The sequence below is a fragment of the Panthera onca genome, chromosome E2 (genome assembly GCF_046562875.1).
Source record: "Panthera onca isolate mPanOnc1 chromosome E2, mPanOnc1 haplotype 2, whole genome shotgun sequence".
Taxonomy (NCBI): domain Eukaryota; kingdom Metazoa; phylum Chordata; class Mammalia; order Carnivora; family Felidae; genus Panthera; species Panthera onca.
Window position 1 is genome coordinate 24,635,162 of NC_138353.1, and position 22,602 is coordinate 24,657,763.

A 22,602-nucleotide genomic window follows, 5' to 3' on the forward strand; every position below is an offset into this window, starting at 1 on the left:
ATTCATGTTGTAACATGTATTGGAACATCTTTCCTTTTTATGACTGAAAGATATCCATTGTATATGTATGCCACATTTGGTTTATCCACTCAATCTCTTGATGGATACTTGAGTTGTTTTCACCTTTCAGCTATTGTAAATAGTGCTGCAATGAACTTTGGCATACAAATATCTGTTGGAGTCCCTACTTTCAATTCCTTTGAGCATACAGCTTATCTTTTTTTATTTTTTTAAATTTTTTAACGTTTATTTATTTTTGAGAGACAGAGAGATAGAACATGAGTATGGGAGGGACAGAGAGAGAGGGAGACACAGAATCCAAAGCAGGCTGGAGCCTGTTTCTGAGCTGGTTCTGAGCTGTCAGCACAGAGCCCAATGCGGGGCTCCAACCCACGAACCACGAGATCATGAGCTGAGCCAAAGTCAAACCCTTAACCGACTGAGCCACCCAGGTGCCCCAAGCGTATAGTTTATCTAAGAGCAGAATTGTGTCATACACTAAGTTTATGTTTAGCTTTTTGAGGAACTGCCATACTGTTTTCCACAGGGGCTGCACCATTTTATATTCCCACTAGCAATGCACAAGAGTTCCAACTTCTCACCAACACCTATGTTCCATGTTTTTCATTATAGCTATACCAATAGGTATGAAGTAGTATCTCATTGTGGTTTTGACCTGCATTTCCATAATGACTAATGATGTTGAACATCTTCTCGTGTGGTTATTGTCCATTTGTATTTCTTCTTTAGAGAAATGTCTATTGAAGTCCTTTGCCCTTTTTTGAAACTCCGTTGTTCTTTTTTGTTGTTGTTGAATTGTAGGAGTTCTTTATATCTTCTGGATATTTAACCTTTATCAAATATATTGTTACCAAAAATTTTCTCCCATCTTGTAGGTTGTCTTTTTACTTTGATAATGCCTTTTGATACACAAGTTTTAATTTTGATGAATTCCATTTTATCTATTTTTTCTTCTGTTGCTCATGTTCTTGATATCATATATAAGAATCCATTGCCACGTCCAAGGTCATAAAGATCCTAAAACCTTGTTTTCTCTAATTTTTTTCTCTTGCCCCAAGAAATCTCATTCATGCCTCTATATGTACAAATGGCACCAAAATGTCTATCTCCACCCTAGTCGTCTCCTCTGTTGATTGCTTAGACCTGGGCTCAGTTGCTTACTTATCTCCCTACTTGGCGATCTCAATGGCACCTCAAAATTCAGCATGTCCAAGATCAAACTCATGATCTCCCCACCCAGAAAGTTAATTGTCTTTCAGTGTACAGTACCTCATTAAACAGCACCTACATCCTCCATTCAAGGATATAAGCCAAAGTCGAGGAGTCATTCTTTTCATCCCCCTTTTCCTAAACCCCAGTATCCAATCCACCTCCTAATCTCCACTATCACTGTCACCTTCCTGGTCCAAGCTGCTGCCATTTCTCATCTGGACTATACAAATAGCCTTCTAACTAGTCTCCCTACATCCACTCCACACCCACCCCAAATCTATTCTTCACAATACAACCATATCATCTTTATAATGTGCAAGTGTGATATTATTACCTCTGCCTAAAATTCTTCAAAAAAAATTTTTTTATGATGCTTTTCAGATACAAACCCAAGTCATTTTGTATTTCTCTCCCCTGGTCCTCCTCCACCAACCTGCCCCTCACACATCAGGTCAATGCACAGACTATACTATCCTCTGTGCCTAGAGTACGGTATCAGTCAGAGTTCTGGTGGAAACAAGTTCAAAAGGGGTAAACTGTCTACGTCAGTTCAGGCTGCTATAACAGAGCCAGAGACTGGGTGTCCTAGAGGTAAGATAAATGCATTTCTCACAGTTCTAGAGGCTGGAAAGTCCAAGATCAAGGCACTGGCAGATTCTGTGTCCAGTCAGGCCCTGTCTCCTTGTTCATAGACTGCTGTCTTTTCTCTATTATCTCATTTGGCAAGAAGGATGAGGGATCATTTCTCTGGGGTCTCTTTTACAAAGGCACAAACTGCATTTTTGAGGGCTCTGCCATCATAACCTAATCATCCCAAAGGCTCCTTCTCCAGGTACCATCACATTGAGGATTAGGTTTCAACATATGAATTTTGGTGGGAAACAAACATTCAGTCTATAGCAGTAACTTCATAGAGTTTAATGGTGGGGTTTTTTGAAAAGTTGCAGGCAGGACTAGGGGAAATACCACACAGAGACTAGCAACAGTGAGAATCACAGCCAGGCCTAAAGTAGAAAGAGTAGCTCCTGGGAACCAGTGAGCTTGAGGTTACAGGCAAAGGGCCTCTCAACAAAAGCAAGATGTCCAGAAAGCAGAAGCCAAGTTGAGATTAAGCATGCAAAGATTTTATTAGGGAAAATTTTTATGAGAGAAAATGGGTAGGGAACACAGAAAGGCTGGGAGAGCCATCAGACATGATATAAATCTGACCCCAAATGAAGAATAGAGGGAAAGATGGATGGGTAGGAGCATCCTAAACTGTGCAGACTAAAGGAGTTTTGTAAACATTATCAGGGAGCCCTCAAGACAAAATCAGCCAGCAGAGAAGTCCTGTATCTCCCAGGAATGCTTTAATACCCCACTCCACAGCCACAGACTGGGAACAGCCCATGCAAAACATGGTCTTGGTGCAATGAGGGAGTGGGTTTCAGAGCATAGAAATTAGAGCCCACAGTTAATTATGCATTCTGCAGAGATCTGTCTTGTGGTTGCCACAGAAGCCACAAGTAGAGGAATGCCATCCCAGGCAGGGAGGGAGCCAGAGAAATAAACACCATGACCTCACTCTGCTTCTTCCCACTCATCTCTTCCTCTGGCCCAAACCTGCTGGAAGCAAGAGCCTGGTGAGGCAATCCCTGGAGGTCATCCACCTGAGCACAGAGCAGGATGGACAAAGATAGAAAGTGGATCCTGAGGGGCAAATACGTTACCTAATCATCTCCTACAAATCTCTCTGACTCCAGGTAATATAACACTTCTTCAGGAATTCTTGCCTGGACCCTTGGGCAGGACAAGTTCCACTGTTGATCCAATCTTTTCCTTAATTGCACTTCCTATAACTATAATTTCATATGTGTCCCTGTATGTGTCATATAATCCGATATATGTCCCTGTTTATTCTCTCACCATAAACTGCAAAGGTGCAGGGGCCACTTCTGATATTTCTCACCATTGTATTCTAAACTTTTCCTACTGTGTCTGGCACAAAGTAGATTCCCAATAAATAGTGTTTGAGTGAAATAATAAACAAATAAGGATTCAGAGCCAAAAGTTCCCCAAAACCTCCAAACATGCTCACCATTTATCCACATGTGGAGAAACTGAGATCTGGAAAAGGAAAGTGGTTGCCCAAGATCACCTAGACCAGTGCTTCTCCCACTACATAGGCAGAAGTACCATGGTTCATTTTTATTTCCAATCTGTTGCAGACTGATACTTTTGTAATACACACAAAAAATGAATTTCTATAAAAATGAAATAACAATGCAAAAACCTACAAAGTACAAACCCATTTCTTTATTATTAGACTTAACAGAAATAAAATTGCTATGTCAAATTTATAATGTTTCTGAAGGTTAACTTAAGTTCTATGCTTATCTCTTCTCGGACCAGTAACATCTGACAGACACTGACAGAAACCGTCAATGTGGGACCCTGGGTAACCCTTACCCTAGGCTGCATCCCTGGGCAGTAGTTGACCTCCCAGGCCTTCCATGTAGGTGCAGGAGGGACCATCAGCAAGCCAGTTCTTCTCAGCCCTGGTCTCCCTGGAACTGAGTTTGAAGGAACCCAGCAGTCCCAGATGCAGTGCTCCAGGAGCTGTGAGGCACAGAAATGGAATTACAGAGCTGCCATCTGTGTACTGCTGCCTGCCTCTTTCATGCAAATTGCAACCCTCTTTCCCAGATGCAAGTGAGCAAAGGGGCCTCTTCTTGGTCCTGCAGAGACTCTTCTCCAGCCTCCCTTGCCATAGAAATACTGATCTGTTCCCGAGAAAGCAGATGCAGTGATCCCAAACTGGGGTACGAGAGCCTGAGGTGGCCTGACTATACAGACCAAAGTGCTCCTTTCCAATGGGGAGGCCCAGGTCTAGAGAGGGGAAAGCTGCCCACATTTCATGGGAGAGATAGGAGCCAGTGGACCACTCTTGCTTCTCTCTTCTCAGTGGTCCCTTTAGCATCCCTGCTGCAACTGCCATGTACCTTCACCTCCAGAGGTTCCCATACTTTCTTTCTGGCTCTCTTCCAATCTATTCTCACAATGAAGCCAAAAGCATGGCCCCATCTGCTCAAACCCTTTTAAAGTCTTCTCATTGCTATTAAAATCAGGTACAATTGCCTCACCATAGCCAGCAAAGCTTGCAAACTTAGATTGATCCACTAAACCCACTAACAAAACCCCACTTAGATGTCTCAAATGGACTTCAAGCTCATTATATCATGTTGAACTTGAGCATCTTTATAGGCCTGTCCTCTCCGGAGTTCCTCATCTTACCAAGATCACCACCTTTCACATAGCTACAGAATCCAGAATCAAGGAGTTACTTCTGATACCTCCTTTTCCCTCACCCTCTGTAGCCAAATCAGTGCCAAATGGCTTTTCCTCCTACGTATATTTCAAGCCCATCCACCTCTCTCCATCCCTGCCCCACCAGTCTAGTCTCTGTACTGTCACCTATAGCTAATGACTGTGTTAACCTCCTATTCAGAACCACACATCCACTTGGGCTCTGCTCTATCCTTTTTCCTTGTGGCAGCCAAACTACAGGTCTAGTCATATTCCCTCTGCTCTAAGCCTTTCAGAGTTAGGTCTCACAAGCAGGTTCAGCATCCTCACCATGGCCAACCAGACCCTGTGCATGCTACTTCCTGCCTCCTCCAGCCTATTTCCACTCACTTTTTTCAGGTGCTCAAACATCACACTCTCCCCTATCTCAGAGCCTCTGTGCATGCTATTCCCTCTGCCCGATGTGCTACTTTCCCTGTCCTCTCCCTTCAGCCCCAGTAAATGCCTGCTCCATCTGTAGGTCTGGACTAGAATAAAACTTTGACAAGGTAAAATTCCTAGCATATGCATTCCTAACAAAGACAGATGGCCTTACTCTTGATTTCACTGCAGATAAGGAGCCACCTGCCCACACATTTCCCTCCCCGCCACCTCTCAGACACCCCCCACGCAGAAGCAAAACTCCTCAGTGCAAATACCCACCTCCAGGGGGCTCCTGGCAGGCCATGGCTCTGACCCTTGGCATAGCAGATGAGGGCAGAGCCTACGCCCATGTTATCAGCCTAGGGAGGTGACACAGGGATTGTGCTCCCAGCTGGCACACACTGCAGACCCAAGCTCTGAGAACAGGAGTTTAAAATCCCCACATCTCACTGTTCAGACACTACCTCAGAGATGATATCATCCACCTACCTCATCATGGTCAGATAGTATTTGGAGCCCAGCAGGAAGCACGGGCTCATCCAAGGTCATTTTGTCAATGGCAGAGCCCAAATAGGAAGCAAATCTCTCTGCTCCCACTTCAGTGATCTTCTCATATCAACAAGGAAGCACAACAATGAGAAGATATACCATCAAGAGGCTTCACAAGAAGTGCATACAACAAAGGAGATGAAGCAGAAAAACATGGGACTGGCTCTTGAACTCACTTGAGACAGCCCGTAGACTATGAGAAATAGCTGGATGAGACTTTGTGTTGGATAAAAGGGGGAGGGTGACTACAGAAGGTGCTTCCCCATGCTGGTAGGGACAAGAAATGGTGAAAAACTAATAATTATTACCATTCGTAGGACCTCTCCCAGTCCACAGTTGAGTAAGGCCTAGGAAAACCCAGTTTCCATTTTAATAACAGCAACTTGTATGCAGGACTCTCATAAAAAGAATATGCAGGACTCTGAGACAAAATTGGAAATGTCTTTTAAGATACTTTTGGCTATTTCAGGTTTGGCAAGGAACGCTCAACTACAAATGCCTGAAACAAAAAAGGACATTTATTCACCCATTTTCTGAAAAATCTGGAAGAAGTTCAAGAGTTGGTTCAGTGGCTCAACTAGGTCATTAAGGTCCAGGCTCTCTTCATCTTTTCATCCTGCTGTCCTCACCAAGATGATGATGTTCCCCCTCATGGTTGCAAAGACAGCCAAAATATCTTCAAGGAATCACATCACCACACAGAGAATTTCTCCTCCCTTACACCTCTATTATCTTGGATTGGATTAAGTTCTTTCCTAGGAGCATCCATTCTCCCAAGGAAACTTCCCTTGGGAAGTCATTGCCCAGATCAGGTCACATACCCATGTTGCAAAGGACATCTAGAAAGCAGCCTCTGGATGTTTCCATCTATAATAGTGGAAGTGAGCTCTGGTGAGTAAAAAAGAATGGGGAGTGGGCTCTTTGGATAATCAACTGACAAGTTCTGCACCACTGGACTAAAGCAAGAACAATCTCACTGCTACGTCATGCCTGGATTCAGAAATTTGCTAGAAAGAACTGATTATCCCCTGACAAGGACTTTCCCAAAGATCAGTGAGTTGAAGACAGCCTTGACCTTGTGGGTTGACTCACCCCATGAGCAACCAGACATCTGTTCAAGATTTTCATCCTCCTCTAGCCCTCCTGCTGTTCATGGGGCTGTTTATGTCAAGTTTGTTAAAAGCAGTCTGTCCAAGACTGCGCAAAAGGATGACTAAGCCTCCTTATGTAAAGGACCAACCAATCAGTCATCAGTTTTTCCTTAACACGCACATAGAAAAAAATCCTCACCTTCACCTTAAAGCATAGCATCAAGGAGGCACAATGACCACAGTGAACTGGATGTGATGACATATGAGTTCCAGGTCCACATCCACTAGGGATCAATTCTGTAACTTCAAGCAGATTCCTCCACCTCTCTAAGCCTCCTTTCCTTCACTTAGAAAATGAATTTCATAATCCATTCCCTTATTTTACTGAGATTATACAAATTCATGTATATGTAAAAGCTTTGTGAAGCAAAAAGTATTGATCAGTCATTCAACAAATATTAAGTACCTATTATGTGCCAGGTACAACACAGTGATGAATGTCCTTGTTCTGATGGAGCTCTCATTTTAGGTGGGGAAAACCACAATTAAACAACTGAACCAATAAAGAATGTACATCTGGGAAGATACTTGCAAATTATATGTCCAATAAATGGTTAATATCCAAAATTACAAAGAAATTATACAACTCAACACCCAGAAAACAAGTAATCCATTTAAAAATGGGCAGAAGACATGAAGAGACACTTTTCCAAAGAAGACACCCACATGGCCAACAGACACATGAAAAGATGCTCAACATAATTCATCATTTGCATTCAAAGAAATGCAAATCAAAACTACAATGAGATGTCACCTCACACCTGTCAGAATGGCTAAAATAAAAAAAAAAAAAAAAAAAAAAAAAACAAGAAACAAGTGTTGGGATGTGGAAAAAAAAAGAACCCTCTTGCACCGTTAGTAGGAATGCAAACTGGTGCAGCCACTGTGGAAAACAGGATGGAGGTTCCTCAAAAAATTTAAAATAGAACTACCCTATGATCCATTAATCACACTAGTGGGTATTTACCCAAAGAATACAAAAACACCAATTCAAAGGGGTATACGCACCCTGATGTTTATAGCAGCATTATCTACACTAGCCAAATTATCAAATGAGCCCAAGCATCCATCAACAGATGAATAAAGAAGATGTGAGATGTATAGATGTATATATAATTTGTATATATAATTTCCCATATATATATACATATATATATATAAATATATATATATATAATTTCCCATATATATATGGAAAATTATTTAGCCATAAAAAAGAATAAAATCTTGCCATTTGCAACAACATGGATGGAGCTAAAGAGTATAATGTTAAGTGAAATAAATCAGTCAGAGACAGGCAAATACCATATGATTTCACTCATGTGGAATTTAAGAAACAAAACAAACTAGCAAAGGGGAAAAAAAGAGAGAAATCAAGAAAGAGATCCTTAATTATAGAGAACAAACTGCTGGTTACCAGGAGCAGTTTGGAGAAGCGGGTGAGTGAAAGAGATGATGGGGATTAAGGAAGGCACTTGTCATGATGAGCACCAAGTGATGTATGAAATTATTGAATCACTATATTGTATACCTGAAACTAATATAACACTGTATAACTATATTGGAATTAAAAATTTTTAAATACCCTACTAACAATCAAAAAAAAAAAGAGAAAAGAATGTATATCCAGGTAGTTATAAAGACTATAAAAAATAAGTTCTGTGATGTTAGAAAGTGACTAGGTGACAGAGAAAGAGTTGGGCCTTCAACATTTGACTTAAGACCTAAAAGATTTGAAGAGCCAACCATGAACTGATGGGGCAGGGCAGGACAGTACTCCAGGGAGCAGGACAGCAGTTGTGCAAGTTGAGCAGGAGAGCAGTGAGCACAAGGCATAGAAAGAGGAGGTCAGAGGCAGGCAGGCCCAGGGTCATGCACGTTCTTTAAGGCCTAGCCTTCAAACTTTGGGTCACAATCAGTGGAATCATGAAGGGCTTTTCAGCTTCTTTATAGTTTTCTGTGCTTTCTCTTACTTATAATAAGCATATTTAACTTTTATAGTCATAAAAATAAGTTTAAACACTGGAAACTGATGCCCACAGAAACCTAGAGGAGCTGGGAAGTCATGAAGAAAAAGGAATTGTTCAGGAAAAGCCCTCTGCCTTTCCTCCAGCCTGGCCTGCTTAAGGCTCTGCAGGCACCATCAGCCCCTCCCCACTCCCCTGCCCTTGCTTCTTGCTCATCTCCCTCCCTCTCTCCCTTCCACATCTCCTTCTCTCCCTTCCCTTACTTTTCCTTTCTCTCTTCCCTTCTTTCTTCTGATCTTCCTTCCTTGCTTCCTTCCTTCCTTTCTTCCCTCCCTCCCTTCTTTCCTTTATCCATCAGTAGGATTGTCTTTTCCATCAAATGGAAAGCCGAAAGTCCTTCCTTTACAGATAAGAATTCATGAACCCTACCAACTTTAGCCAGTGGTTAGATGAAGGCATCCAATTCAGTTCCATCTGTGTTTACTAAGTATGGCCCTAATGTGTATCTTCTATCCACCTCCCAAAATAAGAAGTTATCTTTCATATTCCCAGAACCCTCATTTCCCGGTGAGAGAAGGAAAGGAATTGGCTAGAACCAGTGTTCAGGGAACAAGGCAGAGGTTGGACTGACAGCCCCTTTCTTCCTGACTCTAAATCTAATTATGGATCTCAAACTCACAGGCCTAAGTCCCTGGCAAATCTCTTCAGTCAGCAAAGGCCTGCATAAGTGGTGAGGACTGTGGAAATTCTCACTGTTTAGTGAGAATATTTATTAATTCATATCCCTTCTTCTGATAAGAGTCAAAGCAGAAAATGTATGGAAGATGGAAAGAAGTAGATCTTGATAGTGTGTTGGAACCCCTGGATCCATCCCTGCCTAGACCTAAAATCCCCATGGATATTTATGGATATTTCACTTATGCAAATACACAAATTCCTGTTTTGCTTTAGCTGTGTCAGGGTGGGTTTCTGCCTCCTGGAAGTGAGAGGGCCTGGGCTGATACCTACAGATGCAGTGCTCTGTCCTTCACAATACACTTTCACCTCCATTAATATATCTGAGCACTAGAATGCCCCTGTGATAGGGACACTATTACCACCCTCATTTTATGGACAAACTAAACAGCCTGAGGCACAGCCTGGTCCAGTGACTGGTATAACTCCCAACCCAGTGCTCCAAGTCCTTGTACCTCTCTGATAATAACTTCTCTACCAATGCCATGCTAGCCAAGAAGTGACTTACCCCCAAATCCAATTCTTTCACCAAGTTTGTCTAGGGCAGTATGTGAATTGGGTCTATTTTCTAAAACAGATCACCTTGCCCTGATATGTGGTACATTGGATAAATGGGTAATTATGTACCCACATAATGAATAATATTAATGGGGAAAACTAGAGGAATGTTTTTTTAAAGCAGAGACCATTCTCTTTTTACTTTTAATATAATGGGTTCCTGGCAACAAATTTGTAGAAATTGGGACAGCTGACACAGCACCACACACAAATGAGAAAGGCTTCCAGAAAAATGACAGATGGAAATGGTAGAATCCTTAGAGCCATATTCATTTGTCACAAGAACAAATAGGACAGTTTCTCAGAGTGTATCATTAATCTCTTGGGATATTAGGGCAAGGTAAAAAGGATTTTGATATCAAACAACAATGAGACAGCTGCATTCACAACCTCTTTTGAAAGGATTTACTGACAAATCCTGAAGTAAGAAAAATATTTCACATAGTGTTTTCCAAACTTATTTTACCAGGAACATCTATGAATAAAACCATCTGGCTACAAACAACAGAAATAAACAATAGCTAACTTGAGGGGAAAAAAAGGGAATTTATTGGAAGACTATAGGATAGCTTGTAGAATTACAAGGTCTTTGGTTTTTTCTTAATAATTTGTCTCAGCAAGCTTTCCATGTCAGTACACTATGACACATATATTCACCTCATTCTTTCAGATTGCTCCATGGTATTTCATTGTATGGATTAGTATCAGTATCTATTGCTACAAAACAAACCACCCCAAAACCTAGTAGTTTAAAAAGACCAGCTGCACAATTCTTCTGGTTTGATCCAGTTTTATTTCTGGTGAGTTTTCTCATGCATCTGTGGTTAGCAGGCAGATCTTTTACAGGCTGGATGGTCTAGGATGGCCTCATCCATATTCTGGAGGGAGGCAGCCAGTGTGCCTGGGTTCTCCACATGGCCTCTCACCCACCAGAAGTCTGGCTCAGGTTCATTCACACAGCAGTGTCAGGGTCCCAAGTGCAGCAAGAGAACAGGCTACAATATACAAGCACCTATCAAGCCTCTGAGTGCGTCATGTGTACAGTCCCATTGGCCAAGAGAAGTTACATTGCTAAACTAGATTCAAAGAATGGAGAAATAGATTCCCTCTTTTGTCAGGGCCATTGGCAACATTTAAGGGCATAGATGTATTATTTATTCACTTCTTTTTTTAATTTTTTTATGTTTATTTATTTTTGAGAGAGAGAGAGAGAGAGAGAACACGAGTAGGGGAGGAGCAGAGAAAGAGGGAGGGAGACAAAGCAGGCTCCAGGCTCCAGGCTCCAAGCTGTCAGCACAAAGCCCAACGCAGGGGTCAAACTCACAAACGGTGAGATCATGACTTGAGCCAAAGTCGGATACTTAACTGGCTGAGCCACCAGGCACCCCTATTTATTCATTTCTATATCGATGGACATTTAGGTCTCTTCCAACACTTGATCATTACAAGAAGTGTTGCAACAGACATCTTTTTGCATACATCTTTATACATGTGTGATTATTTTTGATAGACTCTAGAAGTGAAATTCCTGGGTTAAAAAGTACAAGAATTTTTCCCTTTGACACTAATTTATACTGCCACCCATAAGTGAGTGCCCATTTTCATGCATATTTGTCAATCACAGTTATTATCAACCATTTTAAATGATTCCAATCATCATGGGCTATAAAAGCTGTCTTGTTCTCATTTGCATTTAATTTGATTGCTAGTGATGGTGACATCATTTTGTATGTTTATAAGTCATGTGTAGGTCTCCTTTAAATAACTTACTCATATTCTTTGGACATTTGTGTTTCTTTCCTATTGATTTGTAAAAGTGCTCTATATATTCTAGATATTAATTCTTTGAAAAATATTTTTATGACTGTGATTAGCATCTGTCATTTTATAGAAGTTTTGAACTATACAGTTTTGACTAAGGTCAAATTTGTCCATTTGTTTCTTTATAGCTTCTGGATAGGTCTTCCCCATCTCAAGATGATTTTTTTTTTAAGTATTTTAAAGTTTTGTTCATTTTTACATTTAGTTTCTTAATTCATCTGGAATATTTTTCTCCCTTGTATAAGATTCAGGATTTCACATTATTTTTCCTAAATTTCAGCCCTTTGTTTAAAACAAATGTGTTGTATGATCCTTTTTCACTAAGAAATGTCATCTTGATCATAAACTACATTCCAGGGGCGCCTGGGTGGCTCAGTCAGTTAAGTGTCCGACTTTGGCTCAGGTCATGATCTCGCGGTCCGTGGGTTCGAGCCCCGCGTTGGGTTCTGTGCTGACAGCTCAGAGCCTGGAGCCTGTTTCAGATTCTGTGTCTCCGTCTCTCTGACCCTCCCCCGTTCATGCTCTGTCTCTCTCTGTCTCAAAAATAAATAAACGTTAAAAAAAAATTTAAAAAAAATAATAATAAATAAATAAACTACATTCCATATATACATGCTTCTGAATTCTGCATTTTTGCATTATATTCTTTTATTCTTGAACCATCTTTTCTTTTTTCTTAAAGTTTATTTATTTGGGGGGGGGAGGGTAGGAGCAGAGAGAGAAAGGGAGAGAGAGAATCCCAAGCAGGCTCCACACTGTCAGCGCAGAGTCCTACAGGGGGCTCAAACCCTCAAACTGTGAAATCATGACCTGAGCCAAAATCAGGTCAGTCGCTTAACTGACTGAGGCACCAAGGTGCCCCATGATTCCTGAACTATCTTAATCACTATAGGGTTATAATATTTTAATATGCACTAGGACAATTTTCTTCTATCTTTTTTTAAAAATGTCTTGGCTATTTTTGTGCATTTTTCTTCCCATGTAAACTTTGCTCAACTAACTTGTTGGGATTTAGTTGGGATTGAAATAAATTTATAGATTAATTGAAGAATATATATTTACACTGTTGGGTCTTAAAAATGAGGAAACATTTGTCTCTACCTTTATTTGGTGGTTTTTCTAAGTCTTTCAATAAAGTTAACATTTTTCTTCACACTATTGCACAATTACTTGTTAGGTTTATTCATAAGTATTTGTGGCTTGTGTTGCCATGGCAAATGGGATTTTTTTTGCAACAAATTTCTAAATGGTTATTGCTAGTGTATAACAGAGCTATTGATTTCCATTCATATAGTTGAATCCATCCACTCTACTGAGCTCATATTACTATTAATAGATTTTTAAATGAATCACTTGGATTTTCTGGGTCTACAAAAAGAATTTTGTGTTTTATCCTGTAATAAAATTTAAATAAGAAACAGTAATAATGCAGGAGAGGGGAGTATAAATTTCAGTTGCCCCTGGGGTAGGGATGGTTTTTGATCCATAAATGGCTTGATAATCTTTTTGAGCAAGAAGTATTGGCAGAAACCTAGAAAGTGGAAAGAGATAGCTAGTCTGATAATCATGAGAAAAGGGAAAATATATTTTGCTCCCAGAAAAGGGAGTATAGAGAGGGGAGCCAGGGAGACAGTGTGATGTTGGGACACTGTGGGAGCAAAGAAGTCCAAAAACATCCTGGTGGAGGTAGCTGACAGACATTTTCAGAACAGGAAGTCCTAATGTTCCATTTGAAGCTGCTAAGATTATATTTATGAGACATAAACTCCTCCTGGGTCTCCTCCCCAAATCTTGAGGGATGGGGCATTGGGGAAATCAAGAAAGGAGGTGAGTTTCATTTTGAGTTGATATGACCCATAAGAGAGATGGCACAGATGTGAGACAACCTCATCAAGAAAAAGGTGAGTTCCAAGCCAGATATGAGTGACCCTTGGAACAAAAGCCTTCTGTGGATTTGCAAGAACATTGGGGAAGTTTTAGACTCCTCCAGGTGTGCTAGGATTCAAGACATCTTATCTCTAACTCAAGAGGCCTAGAGACCTCAGCTAACATCTTGGCTATAAGAGCTACCTTTTTTTTTTTTTTTTTTTTTTTAAATTTTTTTTTTTTTCAACGTTTTTTATTTATTTTTGGGACAGAGAGAGACAGAGCATGAACGGGGGAGGGGCAGAGAGAGAGGGAGACACAGAATCGGAAACAGGCTCCAGGCTCCGAGCCGTCAGCCCAGAGCCTGACGCGGGGCTCGAACTCACGGACCGCGAGATCGTGACCTGGCTGAAGTCGGACGCTTAACCCACTGCGCCACCCAGGCGCCCCAAGAGCTACCTTTTATGTCATACTTGCTGTGTGCCATGCAATATGTGCCCATTGTCCAATAATCTTTATAACAATGCTACCAGTTACTATTATTGCCATTTGACAGCTGATCAAATGAGACTTAGGGGTTCTAAACTTTGCTTGGGGTCTTCTAACAAGTAAGCGGTAGAGCCATGATTTAAACTCAAGTCTGGTTACTAAAGCCATGATTTCACTCCACTCCCAAGAAGGCACATGTAAGTAGGAACTGGTTTGAAGGCTGAGATGGTGGACAGAGCTGTGCGGGAGCCCAGGGAATGAAGACAGCTCTGCCCCCATGTCAGGTTTCCTCCTCTGCTCTGATTCTACATGCAACAGCCCCACACAGCCTGGCAGGCAAGTAAAGTCAGCTCCTTTCACATCGCAAAGCCCAGATACCAAAATAACAATAGCAATAATAAAAATCATTTTACTTCCACTTCAAAAAAGAGCCAATGATTTCCTTTTCTTTTTTGTGCCAGATTTGGTTTCTTAGTTACACCTCTTCGGGGTGTGATTCATCCTGAGACAAAACTCCGGTCCAGTTGTAAGCCTGTGGAACCAGACAAATTAATTTGTGCTTCCAAATTACCATGGTGGGACAGGCATAGAATTGACTTTCCTATTCCAAAAGGGAGACATCAGAAAGAAAGGGGTGACAGATTCCAAGCAAGACCAGAGCCTAGCAAGGCAAATTCGTTGGATCTTAATGTTTGCTATGGACTGAATGTTCATGTGTCCTCCAACCCCCATGCCAAAGTGTATATGTTAAAACACTAATTCCCAGTGTAATAGCATTTAGAAGTGGGGCATTTGGGAGGGAACTATGGTTATATTAGGTCTTAAAGAATTAATGCCCTTATAAAAGAGGAAGAGACACAATATCTTTCTACTCGAAGATATGAGAAGATGGTCATCTGCAAACCAGGAAGTATGTCCTCACCAGATCTGCCAGCAGCTTGATGTTGTTCTTCCCAGCCTCTGGAACTGTCAGAAATATTTGTTGTTGAAGCCACCCAGTCTATGGTATTCTGTTTCGGCAGGCCAAACTGATGAATCCAAGGCTCAAGAACGATTCTCTGCCTGGATACCCTACCTTCCAGGACCACTGGGGCAGCAGTGTCAACCCTAAGGCTCTTTGCATGAGTCCCAGCCCCTGAGGCACTGTGAAGGTATAGCCTGGCCCTCTGAAACAAATGTAGCACACATACACAACAAACAGGGATTAACTCTTTAGCATGGTCCCCTAGCTACCCAATACCTGAAGGAGAGGGAGAAGTATATGCCTGCTAGACCCCATTCTCCTGTCTTCTTACAGACAGACAACAGTAGTACTACCTGCATCTTCTACATGACCTGCCATCACTTTTCCTATTTAAACTGGCCTAGATGGATTCTCAGCCCCTGGTTGGTGGGAGAGGGGCCCATCAATCTGCTCCAAGTGTCATTTCCACCAGGCCCAAAGTATCTTTTCAGCAAATGAAGAGGCAATTAGTAGACAAGAAAGGAGATAAATGCTGGCTTGTTTCTTCCTTCCTCAATCATCAGAGTTGTTTCCTGCCTCAAACATCATTGCCGCCACGAGAGGGACAGTCATCTCTCGGCTGGCCATGTCTGTCAACATCAGTCTGGAACCAGCTCTGCTCAACCATAACTCCCTGGATGGCCCCAACTAAGTATCTTCCCATTCTGGCCCATGGTCCCATGTGTAAAATGAGTGGATTCAACTAGATTAACCAGATGACTGTTTCTCAAATGCAGGCTGACAGCCAGTTGAGGATCACAAAATAAATGTAGTGGGTCAAGACCAGCATTTAAAAACTAATAATAAAACATAGGGTAGAACCAAAAATATCAGAATACATCATACTAAGGGCAGTCACTGTTTTTGTTTTACTTTTTCCTCACCAATATGTGTGTACATGCACATGTGTGCAGTATGTGTATACATTGGGTTATAATGTAAACAGTATATTCTAGGTGGGTTGTGGTTCAAAAAGCTTGAGAGTCATTGCACAAATAATCCCAAGGGCCCATCCCTGCTCTCTGGCCCAAGAATTTGTATCCGTGACATTGGGTCACTTTTCCCACCACCAGAACAAACTGGTCTGCAGGAGGCAAATAACAGGACAGATAAAGCAGCTGCCATCTGCATAATTTATACACATCCCCTCTTTACACATACCCCTCCCCATGCCCACACACCCCAAACCACAGGGAGGAGCTTCCTGACAGATTCTGCCCCAACCCCAGTGATAAAAGTGTTAAGGTACAGTCTTCCAACCTCTTCCCCCTCTCTAAGAGGCCATTACTCCCAGTCCTAGTAGTCCTGACAGGTAGTCCACTCTGAGCCAATTCGCCAGAGGGAAGGACTGTCTATGCTGGAGAAACAAAGGGGCTAAGGTGAGAGGGAGCTCTAGGAAGCCAAACTAAGACCCCACACAATCACTACCTACTGTCAACCTTGAAAATAAAAACAACCAGTTACTTTACCAGCAAAATGGGTTTATTCAGAAATGGCAGAGGAATTGCAATTTGGACATGCAAGCCAAAGCAAAATCATAGGCTAGTCCAGAGAACAAAGGAAAGGAACATTATAGGGGGAAGGGAAGTTGGGAGGGGCATCTTTGGATTAAAGTCCATTAGAGGAAACTGAGAAGGGTGATTACAGTTTCTCATTGGCTAAGTTGTGGCAGTTTCTCATTGGCTGGTCTGCTGTTGAGCAAGGAGCAAAATCTTCCTCCTGCTTGCTAGGGTAATAAAGTAGGTTTCTTCCTGTTGGAAAATGCAAGGTATGGATCTTTCTGTTGGGATCTGCAATTGTCCTAGAGTTGATAAGGGCTGAGATCTCCCCTTCTGGCCTCCTGCCTCAATTTTATTTTTTTAATTAATTAATTAATTAATTAAGAGAGAGACAGAGAGAGAGTGAGCAAGGGAGGGGGAGAGAGAGAGGGAGAGGGAATCCCAAGCAGGTACCACACTGTCAGCACAAAGCCTGATGTGGGGCTCACACAAACCTGAGCTGAAATCAAGATGCTTAACAGGTGTCCCTTGTCCTCCTGCCTCTATTGTAATTGAAGTTTCCTGTATTCAGTGTCACACCACTGTGAAAAAAAATTTTTTAATGGCTTTTTCAATGGTAAATTAGAACAACTTTTCTACCAACCTGGCAACCTGGCAACATGTTGTAAAATAGTATTTTATACTATTGCATTCCTTTTGTCCCAGCAATTCTGTTTCCATTAATTTCCCTTGGGGAAATTATGTAGATAAGTGAACAAAGATACACAAGCAAAATCAAACAAAACAGAAACAATTGATAGTTCTCTATCAACAAATTGAGGAAATATGCTCATCCATATAATGGAAAAATGATATCATTAAAGATAATAATGGTTACCTGTATTCCGTATGGATGTGGGGAAATGTCCAGATTTATTATTTCATGGGGAGAAAAAGCAGATTATAAATCAAAATAGCCAAACCCCATTCCACCCCCCACCCCAAATCTATGCGTTTTGGGTTTTTTGCATGTTTGTTTTGTCTGTCTAGTTCTGTGGAGGAGGGAAGAGTTGGGGGGTAAAAAAAAAGGGGGGGGGCATGAAGCCTGGAAGGATTTAAACCCAAATGTTCAAAGTGGGTATCTCAGGGAGGAGATAACGGTAAAAATTTTACTTCCACTTGATGCCCTTCTGTATTGCTTGTTTTCTAAGTGCACATACTACTTTTACGATAAAACATAATGAAACAAAACTATTCCTGTTCGGGAAAATAGTAGTAACAACTTGCTTGGAAGACTCAACCTCCCTGCATTCGCCGAGGGGAGCTAGAACGCGGCGCAGCGCGAACCCTCCACCTCCCCCCTCCCCCCGCCCCGCAGGGTCCCCTGCCCCCACTGCCAGCGGTCTCCGACTCCTCCCACCCCAGTCCCCTGGCAACTCCCCGCTCTCAGCTGCTCCCCAGCCAGCCGGCTGTCCCCAACCAGGCACCCCGACCCCGGCCCCGCCCCAGGTGTTCCGGACCCAGCCCACTGGTGGTCCCTACCCTACAGGCCAGGGGCCCGGTCCCCAGCGTCCCAGCCCTGTCCTGGCTGCAGGCAGCCGTCTCTCCGCCCCACTTCCTCCCGCTGCGCCCCCTAGATCCCCACCGGCCAGGCGCCGGCTCCAGCCGCGCGCCCCCTGCCCACGGGCTCCCTTCGCCAGCCGCCGGCATCCCTGCCACCTACAGCATGGAGCCGAACGCATCGGGCAACGCGTGCGTTACCGGGCTGGGGCTCCAGTCAGGGCTACACTCCGGACGGCACGCCGGCCACTTCTCGGCGCCGGTGGCCGCGCTGCTGGCGGCGCTCAGGGCGCTGCTGGCGCTGGCCACGGTGCTGGGCAACTCACTGATCGTGGTGGTCTTTGCCGTGGACCGCAGCCTGCGCTCCAGCGGCAACTTCCTCCTCAATTTGGCTGTCGCCGACCTCCTGGTGGGTGAGTGCGGTCTAGGGACCGGCGACATACAAGTAGCCCTGCAGAGGAGAACCCTGCGCTCGGAAGTCTCCCTCGAGAGTTGGGACGCCTTGGGGCACCCCAGACCAGGCTGGAGTTGGCAGCCCGGGGGCCAGGCCACCGCTCCCCTGTGTCCACAGGCGGCTTCTGCATCCCACTGTACATCCCCTACGTCCTGACCGGGGAGTGGAAGTTCGGAAGGAGCTGTGTAAATTGTGACTAGTGATGGATTACCTGGTGAGCACCTCCTCGGCCTTCAATATTGTCCTCATCAGCTATGACAGGTTCACCTCTGTCACCAGGGCGGAAAGAAGGCTAGAGGTTCTACACAAACCCGCTGGCGTGGAGGACTGCCAGGGACACAGTCGGGTTTGGAGTTGCTGGACTAGTGGCAGAGAGAAACCACCATACGATTTCCATATATTTTCAGAACCCCAGATATTCAAAGGGAAAAGAAAAGGAGATGCTAAAAGTAGGTTACAAATATTGATATCAGTTTTAAATACATTTAACAAATTAAAGAGTTAAAATGCAATATAAACTGTGCCTTTCACATGATTTATTTTTATCCTTATAAAGTGTACCCTAGGTGTTACGGTCATGAGTATGGTCAGGAAGGATGCAAACGTAAAGTCCTATTAAGGCATCTTTCTCTTTCCATCCATTGTTCTCACCCTGAGTCCACGCCTCTGCTCAACTGTCACCTCCTCAGAGAGACATCCTTGGTCATCTGTGTCAAGTAACAGCCCTCACCTTCTCCAGTTCTCCTTCCCTGCTATACTCATGCTTATCACGGCTGGACACTGTATTCGAGGTCTGTCTTCTTCACTAGAACCCAAGCTCTAAGGGGGCAGGGGTCTTGCTACCTGATGTTTTCCCAGTGCTTGCTTGTAACAGTGCTAGGCATAGGTACTGATTTAATGAAAGCATAACCTCATCTGGAGGCGTGATCCAAAGTCCACATTCAAGGCCTGATGTAAAGGTAATATGGGTGCCAAGTGGTTTTTTGTCCTCCCTGGTAAGTATTCATGGCTGCCTCCCCAAGAACAGTGCTGGGTGGGAAGGGAAAATACTTCAGTATTTCCAGAGCAGATAGCAAAGGGAAGGGTTTGCATGAGCAATCACAAGTACATTGCACTCACAGTGGTGCTTTTTAGGCTGGTCCAGGAGTCAGGAGGCCTAGGGTCCACTCTTGATTTAAGACACAACACATTGTGTGCCTTTGGCACATCACAGCACCTCTGTGCACTTGTTTTCCATTAGGAAAGTGAGCGGTTAAAAGCCCTTTGGCTCTAACCTCTATGATGGCTAATTCTTTTGGTCCTCACCTCCCTGTAAGGTAGAAACTAAAGATTTTTATCCCTATTTTGCACACAGGGATGATAAGACCCAAAGAAATTAATCATCTGGGGCAAAACTGAACCTTAAATGAGACAGAAGAGAAAAAAAAAAGCATTTTTACTGCATTTAAAGCATTTTCCTTTGGGTCTTTTATGAAAATTCCTTTTATCTTTTGTTCAAGTAATCTATGTTCACTATAGGAAAATTAGCAGCTTTGGCAGATAGAGCCATCCATTGTTAAGTCCACTCTGTGGCACTCAGGCAATTTGCTTTTTCCAGCTGCAATTTCCAACCCATTTGGGAAGCACTTTTTTTTTTTTTTATTACATATTTAGACTTAATGGGCTTAGAGGTGGGGGGCAAGCTTGGCATTTTTAAAAAGGCCATCAGGTGATTATAAGGTATTAGAAGGTACAACCAAGAATGAGACTCATTGCCTTTCGTCACTGCTCTAGTCCAGCTCATCCCTGTCTCTCATCTCTGTTACTGTTTATTACATTTTCACTGTATTTGACCAAAATAATTTCCTAAGTACCAACATCATTTAAAGTGGCGTTTTCTAAATGAGCCCAAAGTAAACATTACTTGGGCTCACTCTCCTGTAATCCATTGGTGATTAGGTTTCCTTTGCTATGAATGAAAGGCTTTGGGGTACACTGAGGGCATACAGAGTAAGATGGCCTAATTAGCAGTATTAAATGTTCTGCATTGAACCATGTAGAGGGCTGGGTCTTCTGCTTCAGTGACACACATTCCCAAAGGGTCTTCAATATGGCAGCCCAGTTGGGGGAAAATGCCCATCTCTCCAATCTTCAAAGAACCTTTCATTTTCACAGTTATCTCTCACCATCTCAGAACTTTTTCTGCACACCAAAGATACAGGGGAGAAAAAGCCAAGAACATTTATTTCATGCTTCTGCCCTTACAGATATTTTTATGCCCAGTAAGAATGATAGGTAATATTTGACAGCCTATTTTAAGTCAGATACTGTTTAAAGAACTTTATGTGGATTATACCCAAGAGCTGATATACATAGGGTCATGACAACCCTGTGGTCCAGGTAAAGGTGTCCCATCTTATACATGAAGAAACTGAGGCACACAGAGGTTAAGTTGCCTAGGACAAACAGCTAGCCAAGTGACAGTGGACATTTAAATTCAAGCCACCTGACTCCAGAGCCTCTACTCTTGGTCACTGAGACCTTGTGCCACCTACAGGAACAGTAGGTGGGACTGGACTGATCAAAAATAAAAATACAGAGTGAGCACATAAAGTTAACAGCAGGATGTACTTAAAGTTGGAAGAAGAAGCACGGTGCAACACAGTGCTATTCGATTTGTGGATGTTGAGCGAATTATGTATATAATGTATACATGTTCTGAGAGGTGTTGAAAATGTATGCTTTCATACGTGGAGGAATACCACTAACATCCAAATGGGCAGACTTTGAGTTGTGTCCGCAAGAGGGAGGCTTTTCACCCATTGCACGGAGGCTCCTTGGAGTGGCAGAGTAGAGCTAGGGAAGAGTTGGCTGATAGGGAAGTAGAACCTCTCCCAGCCCCCAGACACTGGCTAGCTCAACAACTAATATCCGACCTCACCATTGGCACCATGCTGTACCAGGCTGAGTGAGTGAAGGTGCCTCAACTTCCCCTCTTACCGGCCTCTGCTGTTTCCTTTTAGGTGACTTACAGAGCTCAGAAGGGCATGACCAGGAATATTGTTTTCGACTTGGTGGGTGGTGGCATTCCTCGTCTATGGACCTGCCATCATCGGTTGGGCATATGTGGCCAAAAGGAGCATCCTGCCTCGGGGGGAGTGCTATGCTGAGTTCTTCTACAACTGGTACTTCCTGATGACGACCTCCATCATCAAATTCTTCACTCCCTTTATCAGCGTCACTTACTTCAACTTGAGCATCTACATCAACATTCAGAAGCGCACCTCCCTGAGGAGGAACAACATTGCCCAGAGCCAAGACAACTCGGAGATGAACTTCCAGGGGAGAAAAAACAAATTATACTTTTTGTTAAACTAGCTGAGACAAGGAGCAGGAAGAAGAGAGACCAGGTACTCTCCCCCAGACACAAGGGTCTTTCCTTGGATGTCCCTGGGACTCAAGATTTACCACCTCTGCAGGTAGACATCCAAGCCAAAGCAGCACACTGGCAACAGAACAACTACAGGGCCAGCAAGAGTGTCTGCATTGCCCAGAGACAGCCAGACCTCGCCAGCTCACTGGCCAGCCGCCTGTAGCTCTTCTGGATTAACCAAGTGGCCAGGTGGCTAGCCATCATCATGTGTGTTTGGCCTGTTGCTGGGCACCCTACACATTGCTCATGATCATCCGAGCTGCCTGCCATGGGATATGCATCCAGCACTCCCTCCATGAGATGTCTTTCTGGCTCCTCTGGCTGAATTCGGCTATCAACCCTATTCTGTACCCTTTATGCCACATGAGTTTCAGAAGAGTTTCATCAAACTGCTATGCCCTGGAAAAGCCAAGATCCACCCTCATATGTACATAGGACAGAAATGCCTCCTGGAGCAGATTGCCTAAACCCCTTATACTGTCCAAAGGAAAGATGTTTACAAACACTTCCCTAGGCCACTGCCACACATTTCTCCTTAGTCTTTACCACAAGGAAATGTAAGAACCATCTTACATTATAAGAAACAAGTGAAACAATTTACTGCAAGTACTATTAAAA

At 43.1% G+C, this 22,602-nt stretch overlaps 1 protein-coding gene across 1 annotated transcript; it reads left to right on the forward strand.

The window, feature by feature from the left end:
• The first annotated feature begins 15,445 nt into the window (after nt 1-15,445).
• Nucleotides 15,446-22,163, forward strand: LOC132689887 (uncharacterized). The gene is made up of 3 exons (XM_081791379.1): nt 15,446-15,463; nt 17,937-18,531; nt 21,575-22,163. Exons 1-3 carry the CDS (start codon nt 15,446-15,448, stop codon nt 21,745-21,747), a joined length of 786 nt encoding a protein of 261 aa, XP_081647505.1. The 3' UTR covers nt 21,748-22,163.
• The last annotated feature ends 439 nt before the right edge of the window (nt 22,164-22,602 follow it).

Coding starts and splice junctions, on each gene's coding strand:
- LOC132689887 (XM_081791379.1), top strand. Junction 18,532..21,574: donor TGTCGCCGACCTCCTGGTGG/GTGAGTGCGGTC, acceptor GTTTCCTTTTAG/GTGACTTACAGAGCTCAGAA.